This window comes from Poeciliopsis prolifica, unplaced genomic scaffold (genome assembly GCF_027474105.1).
Source record: "Poeciliopsis prolifica strain line A6 unplaced genomic scaffold, Auburn_PproV2 SCAFFOLD032, whole genome shotgun sequence".
Classification (NCBI taxonomy): domain Eukaryota; kingdom Metazoa; phylum Chordata; class Actinopteri; order Cyprinodontiformes; family Poeciliidae; genus Poeciliopsis; species Poeciliopsis prolifica.
This window is the reverse complement of record NW_026562407.1, coordinates 6,349,686-6,363,026: the sequence shown is the minus strand read 5'-3', so window position 1 is coordinate 6,363,026 and position 13,341 is coordinate 6,349,686. Positions and strand designations below refer to the sequence as shown.

At 37.3% G+C, this 13,341-nt stretch overlaps 2 protein-coding genes across 2 annotated transcripts; one reads left to right on the top strand and one right to left on the bottom strand.

Annotated features, from left to right (window-relative positions):
• Positions 1-235: 235 nt before the first annotated feature.
• On the bottom strand, positions 236-5,836 carry LOC129373263 (butyrophilin subfamily 3 member A1-like). The gene is given in 11 exon segments (XM_055051122.1): positions 236-1,856; positions 1,859-2,374; positions 2,462-2,506; positions 2,616-2,639; positions 2,922-2,948; positions 3,671-3,706; positions 3,814-3,906; positions 4,181-4,471; positions 4,553-4,924; positions 5,446-5,508; positions 5,612-5,836. Coding segments are annotated over 11 exon segments (1,629 nt in total). The 5' UTR covers positions 5,616-5,836; the 3' UTR covers positions 236-1,698.
• Positions 5,837-6,391: 555 nt separating this feature from the next.
• mfsd8 (major facilitator superfamily domain containing 8) lies at positions 6,392-12,649 on the top strand. The gene is made up of 12 exons (XM_055051120.1): positions 6,392-6,830; positions 6,970-7,052; positions 9,027-9,070; positions 9,427-9,667; positions 9,784-9,897; positions 9,994-10,138; positions 10,572-10,630; positions 11,025-11,133; positions 11,248-11,382; positions 11,466-11,569; positions 11,656-11,882; positions 11,965-12,649. The coding sequence occupies exons 1-12, from the start codon at positions 6,775-6,777 to the stop codon at positions 12,169-12,171; spliced, it is 1,524 nt and encodes a 507-aa protein (XP_054907095.1). The 5' UTR covers positions 6,392-6,774; the 3' UTR covers positions 12,172-12,649.
• Positions 12,650-13,341: the final 692 nt, after the last annotated feature.

Sequence of the window (13,341 nt, the reverse complement as noted above, 5' to 3'; positions counted from 1 at the left end):
TGAACCCAGAAACCACATCTGAAGGCAAATAATGGTCTACATCTGGTCCATTTCAATTAATTACAATTTTTATATTGTTATTCCAAATTTAATTTTGAATCATGTTGTAGAATCTACATTACAATCTATTTTATCCACATTAAAAAAAGCTTCTGAAAGTAAGTATGAAATGTTTATGACTTTTCTTGATTACAAGATAGAACTTATGTTAAATTAAAAAAAAAGATGGCACACAAATGATTATATTTTATTTATTTTTTAAAAAAATTAAACCTGTTGAATATGTATCTACAATGTTCTGAAATCTTTAGTTAGAAACACAAAACATTTACAAGAGGTGGTAAAAAAGTGAAGGAACACTGAGTGCACACATACTTATTTCTTATTGTTCCTTCAAATATGAATCTATTTATTGTCTAAAATTAAAAATCAGCACAATCTGAGTTCAGACTGACACAAAAAGCTTGCACAATATTCCACCACAGTATCACATTTTAAAATGGACTATGGTCTGTAAATATTTACAGTTGAGACTTGAAGGAGCTCTCCATGTTACTAAGCTGCTATAAGATTAATAATTCATGCTTTCCCATTCTTATGCCTAAAATGTTTCAGTATTGAAGTGTATGCATGCTCTCCCAATGCTTTGAAGGCCTAACAGGCTCTAAAGTAGTGATAAAAATATACTAGACCAGCTTCTGAGTTGCTCCTGAAATATGTATATCCATTAAACATCATATAAACATCATATACTGACATATGAAACAAATTAGGACAAGTTAAGTTAAATTAGCTTCCAAAACATGCCTTTGGTAGCTATTCGAAAGAACTGAAGTTTTATAGACAGAAGGAGCATTAGGCAGCTTTGTATAGCTTCAAAATATGACAACATAACACGAATTTATAAAAACTCATAAAAGGCTGAGTTAGCACCTATTAAAAAAAGGAAAATAGATTAGTCAGTTTTACAACAGGTATCACAGTCAGTTGATGTGAACTTAGAAAAATTACTTGAAACACATTAGATCAGGTTAACTATGAGTAAATATTCACTAAACTGTACCAAACATTTAAACATTATTTATGTATCTACACATGTACCAAAGATAACACAGGTCTGTACATTTATTTTACTGATCCAGTAGAGAAGTATTAATATTCAGAAAAAGTAACATGTGATTCTAGTGATTAGTTCACTGATTGATTGCCTCAGTTATAAAAATAGGCTTTAAAGGAGTGCAAAATTAGAGTTAGACAGTCGGCCCTAATAGAGAATTCATGACTTACATTTGTAAAAACATAAAGGAAATAATAAAACTTTCTTTGGAGCTAGAAATTTTATTTTCTGTAGTCGGGTTTATCTGAGTTGCCTTTAACTGCAGGTACAACAGAGAATGCATGTAAAATGAAGGAAGATATTTAATTAAACACACTCTCGTTGTGTGACTCACCCACTGATCAAAGCTCCAGCATTACTGAGTTTGGACAGAAACACAACTTACATTTTGTGTAGATATTTAATGTTTCCCAAGGGAAACTGTTACCATTGATGCTGATCTTAAATTTCAGAAAATCAAAGCTTATAATAAATACTTTGTTTTACTTTCTTAAACTTTGAGTGCAACAAGTACATTTTAATTTAAATTTTTTTTTTCCTGATTATTTTACTTCGGACTTGTCTGCATGCATGACAACATTTCACTGTGCATCTCCCTTACCCTCTTCTTCTTCTCTTTCTTCATTTGTGCCACTTTTAATTTCTTTCTCTGCATTCTCAGTCTTGCCTGATTGGTCCTCCTCCACATTTTGTAGTTTCTCCACATTTTCAGTGTTATTTGACTGATCCTGCAACGGTATATCTTCATAGATGATTGTTCACCTTTCCCAGGGTTAAAAAGTGGGAACATTTCACCTGTGAATTTTGCTGCCAGAGATCCAATCAGACATTTCTCTTCCACATTATAGAAGGAGAGCTCTCTGTTGTCAAAGTCCAAATACACACCAACTGTTTTTGGTTTTGACTGGACATAAATGAATGTCTCTGGTTCGGTGCTAAACTGAACAGTATTCTCCCGGTTGGGGCAAGAAGACAAGAACCAGAAACCATTTTTTGTGGTTGGAGGGAAACTTTCATCATGAGGGATTTCATGTTTATCTGTCACTCCAATCCACCAGGACTTCTTAAGATCGACATTAGGTGCCATTAAGCAAACCTCCCAGTAGTGACGTCCAGAAGAGAAGCCAGGAGAACCTCTGACTGCAGTGAGACAAGTGACTCTGTCTCCATCAGGAAACTTTGCATGGATATTTTCTCTCAGTATAGAATTCTTGATTCTTATTAGCTTATTGCCTGTGTTCACCAGTTGAATATTCTCTGTTAAATATGGAAATTTGATTATAATCAATATAATAACAAAGAAAAATGCTAAATAAGAATAACTTTAAATAAATGTAAAATTACCATAATACTTGGATCCTTCCAAAAGAACTGCTGGATGCCATGTTGCTGCACAGAAAAGAAAGAAAAGAAAAAATATCTTAGAAATGTGATTTTGTATTATAAAGGTTTTGTTTTGATTATATTAACACCAGAAGCTTCTAATAATATGTTCTACCTGTTGACAGAAGTGGTTCATTCTCTGAAGGAAGACACAAAAATTCATAATATTATAGTTGTTTTATGCAGTGAACAACAAGAGATTTACAATTATCTCTACGAGACTGAGGTTCATCAAACATACTGTTTTTTGAATGAAAATCTGAACAAAACACTGTAAAGATATGTACTAAGTTTATGTTTCTATTGCTCTCCTCTCATGTCTCCAAAAATCTAGAGAAATAAAAAAACAATAAGCGCCCTTACATGCTAAATTAACAGAAATAGAAGAATAAGTAAATATAAATTACACTTTCTGTTTTACCTTCAGGATTGCTCATGAGTTCAGCTCCTGCAAGATAAAAAATAACACTTCAGGAAATGACTCAGACCAGGCACTTATTCTCATATCTGTTGTTTGTGTGATGATGCTACACAGAGACGTTTGGGTTGGACATTGAGGTCCAAATTTGACAGCTTTATGGACTACTTTGATTTTGTCATTTAAATTTATAATTTATTCTTACTAGACATTAAAAAAGAACTGATTATTGAAATACCAGTTTCAACATTATGTTATGAAAACTTACCAATTAGATGACTTCCAAATGTATTTGTATCATTTTGGAGGGAATAACACTGTAAACTTTATGCTATTACGCTATAAAGGGAGCTCCATAAGTTTTACAATTTTGCCAAATATTTGAAAACCATGTATTATTTTTCTTAATATTTCCAGTAATGTACTACGCAACATTGTTTTATAATATAAAATCTTCTCCCATAATACACATTCAGTCGTGATAAAATGTGAAAATAATCATTTTTGAAAGGGGCTATATGTGTCTCTATTGTCTTTTATGTAGACATATTTCAGTTTTGTACAACCGTGCTAATAAAACTTCACAAGGTTTTTCCTGTATTAAATTCACAAAACTATTAATTAAGTCTGAAAACTCCACAAAAGGTAAAACTACAAGATTGTTCCTTTAATATTAGGAAGGTGACATTGAGCAGAAAGTTTGTAAAACTGTTCTAAACAAATATGTTTAAGCAGTCTCAAGTGTTTCTTACCATCAGTTGCGTCATTTCCTGATTTTGATTTGTTGGCTGAAATGAAGACATATAACAAAGTATGAAATCAGTATTCAATAAAATCTCGACATCTTTAAATGCTGTCATCAATGGATGCTCTCTGATGTACATCAAACATTTACCTTTCTTCCTGAAGTAAAGGAAGCACAAGGCTCCAAGTGCCGCTAGTACAGCTACCAGAAGTATCACAAAGGCCACCCATCCAGCTGAGGATCCTACATAACAAACATGTTCTAGTAGAAAACTACAAAAGAATACATGCTGATAGGGTGAACAATATCAGAAAGCTTTGCGGTGTGTATAATAATGGCAAATATTTTGATGACATATCAGGTGCTCTATGTGCCTGTTTTTTTTTTCTTTCTTATCTGTCCTTCTTATTCTGTGTGACCTTTGGCATTTTTGGCAAAGTCAAGTGTGTCCATATATTTGACACGCATGTCAATATATTTGATATACTCCACAGCCCTAGAATGTGAAACCACGTACCTTCTTGTGATGATGGAGGATTTTCCAGGCGCATTCTGGCCTCTTTTGGTGCCTCATTGATGAGCCCAACAGAGCAGGAGACCTCAGAGGGACTGGAGACCAGAACCCAACTATGGACTGAATAAAAACTAGCAGAGGTTTTGCTAAACAACACATTATCAGGTCTGAGAGCGTTTTTGCCTTCTGACCAGCTGAGCTCAGGCTTTGGATACCAGCCAGCAGATTGGCAGCTTATATTAACTTTGTTATCGTCTTTCCTCACCGCTGACAGGAGAGGGGAGCGTCCAGTTTCTGGAATAAGAAGAGGATGATCATTTGATGTAGACATCATTCTGTTTGATTTTGTTCTCGTCCTGTTTTCATGGTTCTCACCTGTCACACTCAGACTAATAATTGCACTTTCATAATCTTCAGAACTGCTAGCATAACATGTATATTGTCCAGCATCTTCAATTGTGACGTTTTCCAGCTTCAGGCTGACATCACCTGCCTTTAATCCTCCTGATGTTTTTTCCTTTAAGCCGAACGAGACTCGGCCAGCGTATGAAGCTTGTTGGGATGAGTAGTCGAAAGCCTTGTCCTTATAAAGTAGGGCTGGAGTGTCATACCCATCAATCCCTTGATACCAGCGTACCTCCATATCCTCTGCACTCTGAGACGGGGTGAGCCAGCAGGGTAAGATGGCTGTTTGACCTCGCTGGACTGAGACAGGAGACTTTTCTGAAACCGTGAAAGTCCCTGAAACTGAAAAGAAAATCTTGTTCAGTCATCTTCTACTTTGAAGCACAATTAAATTGAATATAAAGTGTTCAAAGTAAAAAGTTTCCTTGTGGTCAAGTCTTAAGTTTTCTAAACCAAATGATTTATATTAAATTAAGTTCCAGATGATTATTAATGTCAATTTGCAGCACCAGGTATGTCAAATGTATAAAAACGTATAAACCAGCATTAACATCTTGCTATTTCAACATTTTCCTCTGCTGGTTCCAAAAGAGCATTAATAAAAATCAGAATCAGCTTTATGGGCTAACTTTGTACACGTAAACAAAAACTTTGGATCTTTGATGCTGCAGGTCTGGTGTCCTTCATTTTCTTCAGCCTTGAAGCCTTTCAGCCCAGCCAAACAGGTGTTATTATGAAATTAATCAGGAAAGGAAAGGCATTCAAGATATTTTATCTGAAGTCCCATAAACAGATAAGTTAAGAATTATCGTTTCTCGTAGTAATGACTCAGATGTCATTCTTCACATGTGGAAGAAACTCACCGGGAGCAGCAGAGCAAAGCGAGGAAAGAAGCGCCAGGAAATAAAAGTGAATGATGCGATTATCTGGGATGAGAAAAAAAAATGATGATAATAATAATAAATCACAGCAGCAGTTATAGGAACACAAACATGATGTCCCTCATAACGTGGAGAGCACGCGGCCTACCCATTGTGTCTTTTTAGTGAATCCAAGGTGACGTCACAACCACACACAAAAAAGAAGAAAAAGAAGAAGAAGCGGTGGGTTCTTTGTTTCTGGCGAAGCTGGTTTTCGGCGTGATTTCAAGTCGAGGAGATCAGTCTGACCTTAATTCCGCTTTCACGATCTTTAACGGCCGAAATGTACAGAAGATGTAAAATGGACGTGCAGAGTTAGACTTTCACTTTCGTTTTCACAAATGGAAAAATGCCGCCCACCTTGGTTCTGGGGCGGAGACTCGGTGGAGACGCGTGTGCGTGTGAACATGAGTGTTCTCTAATCATTTACACGTGAACATCTTTTTTTTTCTCCTACAAGCAACATGTTTAGCACCAGTTTTTCCCTGTTAATATCAAAATAAAGAGGAGAATTATGTATTTTAAGAGTTTATTGTCAGTGTACAAAAATCCGGATTCTTAAACAATATTTTGAACAGCTGAAATCTGATTAGATGCATATATATAAACGAAATCTGGTGCTTCACTTCTCATTTTAACTCGTCACGGACAGATAGCAGAGTTTGTGCTCGCGTTCTCACGTCAGCGCGCTGCGTCAAGTGAAAAGTACGTAGGCGGAAATGACATAAGCGCAACGTAATGTTGGTTTCAAAACAAAAGCAGACATGTGCTAAAGACAAAGAAATACAATTTTAAACATCAGCAGAATATCCAGTGTATTCATTTGAATGAATATTTAACCGTTTAAATAACTTATAAATGCTGTATTTAAAATCCAAGTTCAATAAAGTTTATATTTCGTGTCTTATTTTGTAAGATGTAACCGGAGGAGGTGGTTTGTTTATTGGGCCTAAATAAAGTTGCGCTGCCATGGTATCATAGTCCAGCTCTGTCAGGTTTTGTGTGTTACGTGGTGCTTTTTATGGGCTTTAACAACGGTTAGACATGCCTCTTTTCAGCAACGTGTACAGCATTTGTTAAAGCTTATTAATGTCTCCAGCTGAAGTGTTATTTTGTGAGGCTGCGGTTATCTGCAAGTGTTGCTAGCTTCTAGAAGCTTTCCGGAAGAGCAGGAGTCTACTTTGAGCCCCGGCTAGTTCACTGACCCTCGTCGACATGGCGACTTAGAACACCACCTGAACTTTCTCTCGATTACTTACTTAATTAATTAAAATGTCACATCTTGACCCAGACGGCAGCACTCCGTTGCTGCGGGACGATGCAAGCAGGTGAGTGCAGAGTTCACAGGGTGAACTTTTTATGTTTACTACCTATAATGCGTGAAGCCATATTTTTTAAATGTGTTTGTGTCACAACTGTATTAAATCATTTTAAACACCACAAATCGTTGTTCCCGTCTGTATGCAGTGATGACTCCCAAGATGAGGACTACAGAGGCCGGTGGAGGTCCATCCGGGTCATGTACTTCACAATGTTTCTCAGCAGTGTAGGTGAGGAGGACTCCCATGACTTTTGTCCCTTTTTATGGACACACCTTGTCTATCTAGTCCAACAAGACGACTGATCTTGTTGGACTAGATCAGTCCAACAAGACTGATCTGAAAACTGGTGACAAATGTGCTGGATAAAGTAAATACTTTGAAAGAGGTTTGGTGATAAAGGGATGGAAAATTAGCAAAAAGGAGCAGAACATTTTTACAGAATTATGCAAATGGATCTCAGTAATAGAAGATAATAAAAAAGATAACTTATTTCAGTAGTTCAGTTTAAATGCTAAAGTTCCTGTTCTGGAAAAAAGCAGATTACTCTTTAAATCAGTGCAACAAAGGGCTTTTAACACATACATCATTCTCACAATACAGTCTCATCTTTGTCTTTGCAAAGATGATACTTTGCAAAGAGTCTGGAAATTTTATGATGTTTAGCTCTGGCCAGGTTGCAGATGAAGCACAATGACACTATGGGTATGAAAGCTGGTGTCAGTAGTGTTGGCGTAGTATGAACTCAAGTGCAGAATTAACTTTCTTGTGAAAAGAGGACTTTAGACCGCTGAGTAACCATCCGGTCCCTGAAAGGAGTTCACTTCACAATCCTGCTTGGGGATTTTGATCACACTTTCTCTTCCACTAACTTTCATAATTTTGGATAGAGCACTCTGAATAACCAGTTTCTTAACCTAACGCAGCTCACTGTTTTTGTGGATGCTGTCCAGGTCTGATGGATATCATGTTATCAGTCTTCCTTCAGATTGTGAATGCCGTAACGCCTGAACATTAATTGAGCCATTCATGTAGAAACCTCTCAATCTTTCCGAGTTCATACACTTTCTTCATTGCAAAGACACAAAATATTATTTGCATGCAGAATTTGCATTGAATATTCTTCCAAATTGAGTGTCATAGAGAAACTTTGTGACTACAATTTTCTAAGCATTGACAGTAAGGGGATGAATGCTGTGTTACAGTCTCTGCAGTTTTGCTCCATGGAGATACGTTTAATCATACTGACTTTTATGTTTTATTGCTCTTGTGCAACATCCTAAATTCCTAAAAAACTGAATATTGGATTTCCATTTCTTCACATTTATCAAAATTGCCAGAGATGAACACTTTATATACGTCACTCTGCGTGGAATAAATCCGTATGGATTCACATTTTGAAAGAAATTCTACAAACTTTTTGATGCCAGTTTTTTGAGATCCATGTAAAATAAGTTACGTTTTAAACCACTGCAAAGTAACAAAATGTTAATTTTGCTTTAGGCATATTGCTGTTAATCAGATAAATTACATTTGCTATCCAAGTTGAATTGGTCAAAATTAGTTCTTTATTTTCCGCTAAAAGAGCCGAGATTGACCAAAATACTTCACCTTCAAACCAAACTAGAAAATAACTAACTCTAATGTGAAAAAAATTAAACACAATAAATACAAATAAAGGAACACAAACTATACCCATCTGGCTTTATAAATCAAAGGTGATCAGTTGCAGCATTGCCTTCAGTTAAGACCAGTTTAACCAGAAATACCAGAACTCCAGACCATCACATCCATCAGGTTGGGCCAGTTGAAGAAATAAATCTTTGTGAGCAACTAAATCCGTATCAGCATGGGAAGCCATTCAATCCGTCTACCTTTAAGTTATCAAATGTGTTATGCAGGGATCTTTTAACCTATAACAAATCACAATATTTGACAATATTTAACAACTGTGGTAAGATTCATTATAAACCGTCCTTCAATTTTGATACATCCACTAACTTTGTTTACAAGTTGTTTCAGTACTAATTATTAACTGGACTAGCAACAACAAAAAAAAAAAAATGTATCAGTACAAAGTTAAACTTGTTACAGCAACTTAAAATGAAACATTTGATATAATTATAAGTTAAGAAAATAACATTTGTTTTGCATTTCAGCATTAATGAAATTTACCGATCATCTGTGTTTCTTCTCTCTGCTCAGGTTTCACCATCGTCATCACATCACTATGGCCCTATTTGCAGAAGGTACAGAATGCTTTCAATTTTCAGTTTGTTGGAAGTGTGTTTTTTTTTTCTAAGGTTGAGAGAAAGTGTTCCCTTTCTGCATAAAACCACAATGGCCACAAATAAATGAAAGAAGTAGTAAAGAACATCTTAGAAAATCAGTTGTAGACAAAAATAGCATATTTTGTATTTGAATTCCCTTTTGAAGAATCATCGTTTAGATATGAGGCATCATTTACAACAAAGCAGGCAAAACAAAGTTAGATTACTTACTTTTTTTTACCCGTACTTTTGAACTTACTTGCTTGATGTGGAGTTAAGTGTTCTGTGTTGTGTAAACCGGTCTCATCCCTGGACCTGGTTGTCTCATGTTGTAGGTGGACAGCAGCTCAGACGCCAGCTTCCTGGGTTGGATGGTTGCAGCCTACAGTCTGGGTCAGATGGTGGCCTCACCTCTGTTTGGGCTGTGGTCTAATCACCGGCCGCGCAGGGAGCCGTTGGCGTGCTCCATCTTTATTAACCTGGCTGCCAATATCTACTATGCCTACGCGTATCTGCCTAAAACCAATAACAAGTACCACATGCTCATATCCAGAGCTCTTGTTGGCTTTGGAGCAGGTGGGAAGCCGTTCTTTTGGATCGTGTTTCCTACAACGCTGAAAATCTGACCTGGTGTTAAATAGAGATGTCACCGTCCCATTTCATACACAGTAATATTCGATTGTTGCCTTCAGGTAATGTTGCTGTTGTGAGGTCGTATGTCGCTGGGGCTACATCTCTGGAAGAAAGGACTGGAGCCATGGCAAACATGAGCGCCTGTCAGGCTCTGGGCTTCATCTTTGGACCAGGTGCTTCATGCGGAGCTACTCTGGAGCTTCACCAGAGTTATTCAGAGAATGACTGAAGAAGAAATACGTGTTCATGTGTGTGTTTGTGGGTTTCAGCTCTGCAGGCATGCCTGTCTTTCATTGGAGAAAACGGCGTGACGGTGAAATTCCTAGACCTGCAGCTCAACATGTACACCACGCCGGCTTTACTGGCTGCAGTTTTCGGACTCATCAACATCCTGCTGGTTCTGCTGGTGCTCAAGTCAGTTTATTAATACGCAGCATGCCTCTTTATTTTATGTGTGTGTTTCTATTTCAAAATGTGAGAACAATAAATTCAGAACACGTCACTGTTTTTTCTAGTGAACCATTTAAAAAATGATAAACTTTGCTCCACTCATGTCAGCTCATACAGTGTTATATTACTTTGATTCGTTCTTTTTTTAAATCGACTAATTTCCTGATCCATAAGAATAGTCCATAAAAGCTTAATGTTGGACTACGTCATCTATTCTATAACCAGCTTTGTTATGGGTTGGGATTATTATCCTTCTTGAACAACCAGTTCAGTCCAAGTTTCAACCATCAGGCCCAGAAAGAAACTGGCAACTGCTGGAATACCAGTGTGACTGCAGTGAAGTTGTTAGCTTGTCATTCATCTAAAAGCTCTGATATTCTTATGTTTTTGCCCTCAGAGAGCACCGTGTAAATGAAGATGGAAAGCACACCAGATCCATCAACTACACCTCAGAAGGTATTACTTGTCAGAAGTCTTTGTTCCTTTGTTGTTTTATTTAAGCTTTGAACAATAAAATGTGCATGGATTTGATACACTGACATCTGCATAAGTGGATCTTCTGATAAGAACTGGTTAGTTTTCCTGCTTACTTTTCTAAAGTTGCTTTTAAAATTCTGGTAGCTGAGATTACCAGTAATAAGGGATCCAACTCTGTCTCTAAATGTATGGAAACAGCCATTATATGTAAGATTTTAAATGTGTCATAAAATAATTAAAACCTGCAGCTTAACTTAGATTGGTACACAAGGTAATAGCGTTAAGGGAAAAAAATCCAGATAAGTTTAAAAACTGTCTGTTGCAGGATGGTAGCCTTCTGTTTTTAATTATTCAAGTGTTCTTCTTTGTTCAGAAACAGTCGATATTGTTGATGAATCTGTGGAAACCATCGACCAGGTGGCTGTTGTGACCTCCAACGTTTTGTTCTTCATCGTCATGTTCATCTTCGCTGTGTTTGAAACGTAAGTATTGCACTGAAATACTGAAATGTTTACCTGAAATACTTGCGCAAGTAAACACACAGCACACACCTGCTGGGTTGGAGGAAAGTCCTAATGGTTGTTGTTTTTCTCCAGCATTGCCACTCCTCTGTCCATGGACATGTTCGCCTGGACGAGGAAAGAAGCCGTTCTGTACAACGGTATTATTATGGTCGGCATCGGATTTCAATCAATCCTGGTGTTTATTTTGGTAAAAGCAGCCGCTTCAAGGTAAATTCTTCATGTCTAAAAACAAGATACATTTTAGTTTGGCTGAATTTGGGTCATGAAGAAGTTACTTTCTATTCTTCCAGGTTTGGGGATCGCCCCGTGTTGCTTGCAGGTTTTGGTATCGTATTCTGTGGCTTCATTATTCTGCTTCCCTGGGGAAATCATTTTCCTAAAATCCAGTGGGCAGGTAATCTGTGGGAAAACGTCAGGTGAAATGTTGAGGAAGAAATCTGGATAAGAACTTGAGTCTTTCTTCCTTTCACCAAAATGCAGACCTGAAAAACAACTCTTTGGTCAGCCAAATGTCTGAGGGCACTTTAGTTGGTAACGGCACCGTGGAGCCCACAGGCTGCCCTTACGAGCAGACCTGGTGTCAGACCACCCCGGCTATTTACCTCGCTCAGTACATCTCATCAGACATCCTCATCGGGGTGGGCTACCCGGCCTGCAACGTAATGTCCTACACGCTTTATTCCAAAGTCCTCGGACCAAAACCTCAGGTGAAAAGTTTAGGAGTGTTTTCAATAAGTCAAAGTAGTAATGATGCGTTCAGTGAGGCTCAGTGTGTTTTCATGTCTCCAGGGTGTGTACATGGGCTGGCTGACCGCTTCTGGGAGCGGGGCGCGAACACTCGGCCCCATCTTTGTCTCCCACGTCTACACCCTCCTGGGACCTCGCTGGGCCTTCGGCCTCATCTGCGGTATGGTGGTGCTGGGCGTCATCCTCCTCCTCTCAGCCTACCACAGACTCATTGCCTTTTCTGTTCGCCACGGAAGGATCGTGGAGTAACAGATTCCCAACTAGCAGGAGTACATGACTTCCAATGGTACATTTGTCCAGATTTTCTGCTGTGACAGAATCGTTCTGCTGCTTCTTATTTTAAATGTGGGGACTGATCAATTATTAGTTTTTAACTCAGGGTTTTAGTACTAAACTTTAATGGCAAAGAGATTTTGATGGATTATTTTGCTGGAACTTTTCACTCATTTTAAAGGACTGGGACAGAAGTTAACAAACGTGATAATGTTTTGCTGTTTGAGGATTGCAGGAAATTGGTTTCATGGTTTAGATTAAGAATTACCAGCGAAACATAAATGCACTGTAATAAAAATACTGACATTTTCCCTAATTCTCTGAATAGCTTTACCCGTAGTAGTTTGAAACTACGTGAGTTTTCTCATTCCTAAATTATTCAGAAAGTGATTTCTCGGTGTGTGTACAGAGATGATGAAGTGAGTGACGCATTAAATTTTTATTCTGAAATTAACTTTCTCTGCTTTACTTCATTATAATGCCATGATCACCTTTTTTACATTTTGTTAAAAGATTCTTAGTATTTGGAAACTGCTTAAGGACATTGATCAGTCAAACACAAAGTTTGGTTAGTAGTAGAACAGTTAAATGTTCCAACTTCACACAGAATAATGTATAATATTGATTAAATGTATTTTTTAGAAGGTTAAATCTCTGCTGGGTTACTGTCACAGAAGAATGATCGAGAAATCACTTAAGTACCCGCCCTGTTAGCTGGGTACTTAAGTACCTGCTAACAAGTAGAACCTGTTAGCATGAAGTAGTCTAAAGAAAATAAAAAAATGAAAACGTGATTCTCCAATCTAAAGATAATTAAGTTCACATGAGAAGATGACCTCTATCTGTCTGAAAAGGATTTGATTGATCTGTAACATTTAGAGAATTCACCAAATGATAGGAAGAGCCATTATCCACAAAAGAAAAACATGCAACATGGCTGAACGAGTCTAGCCTACCAAAAGTAACCCAAAAGATGTTTCAGGAGATCAAAATAGTAATAAATAATAACACTTTTCAAATCTCCACAAATTTCACTAATAAGTTCTCATAAATCAACAATAACAAACATCTCCTATGGGGTTATTAGCCTCCATAACAGAATGATGTACTTTATCGTGTGACATTTGTGAGATAACCTGTAAGGTG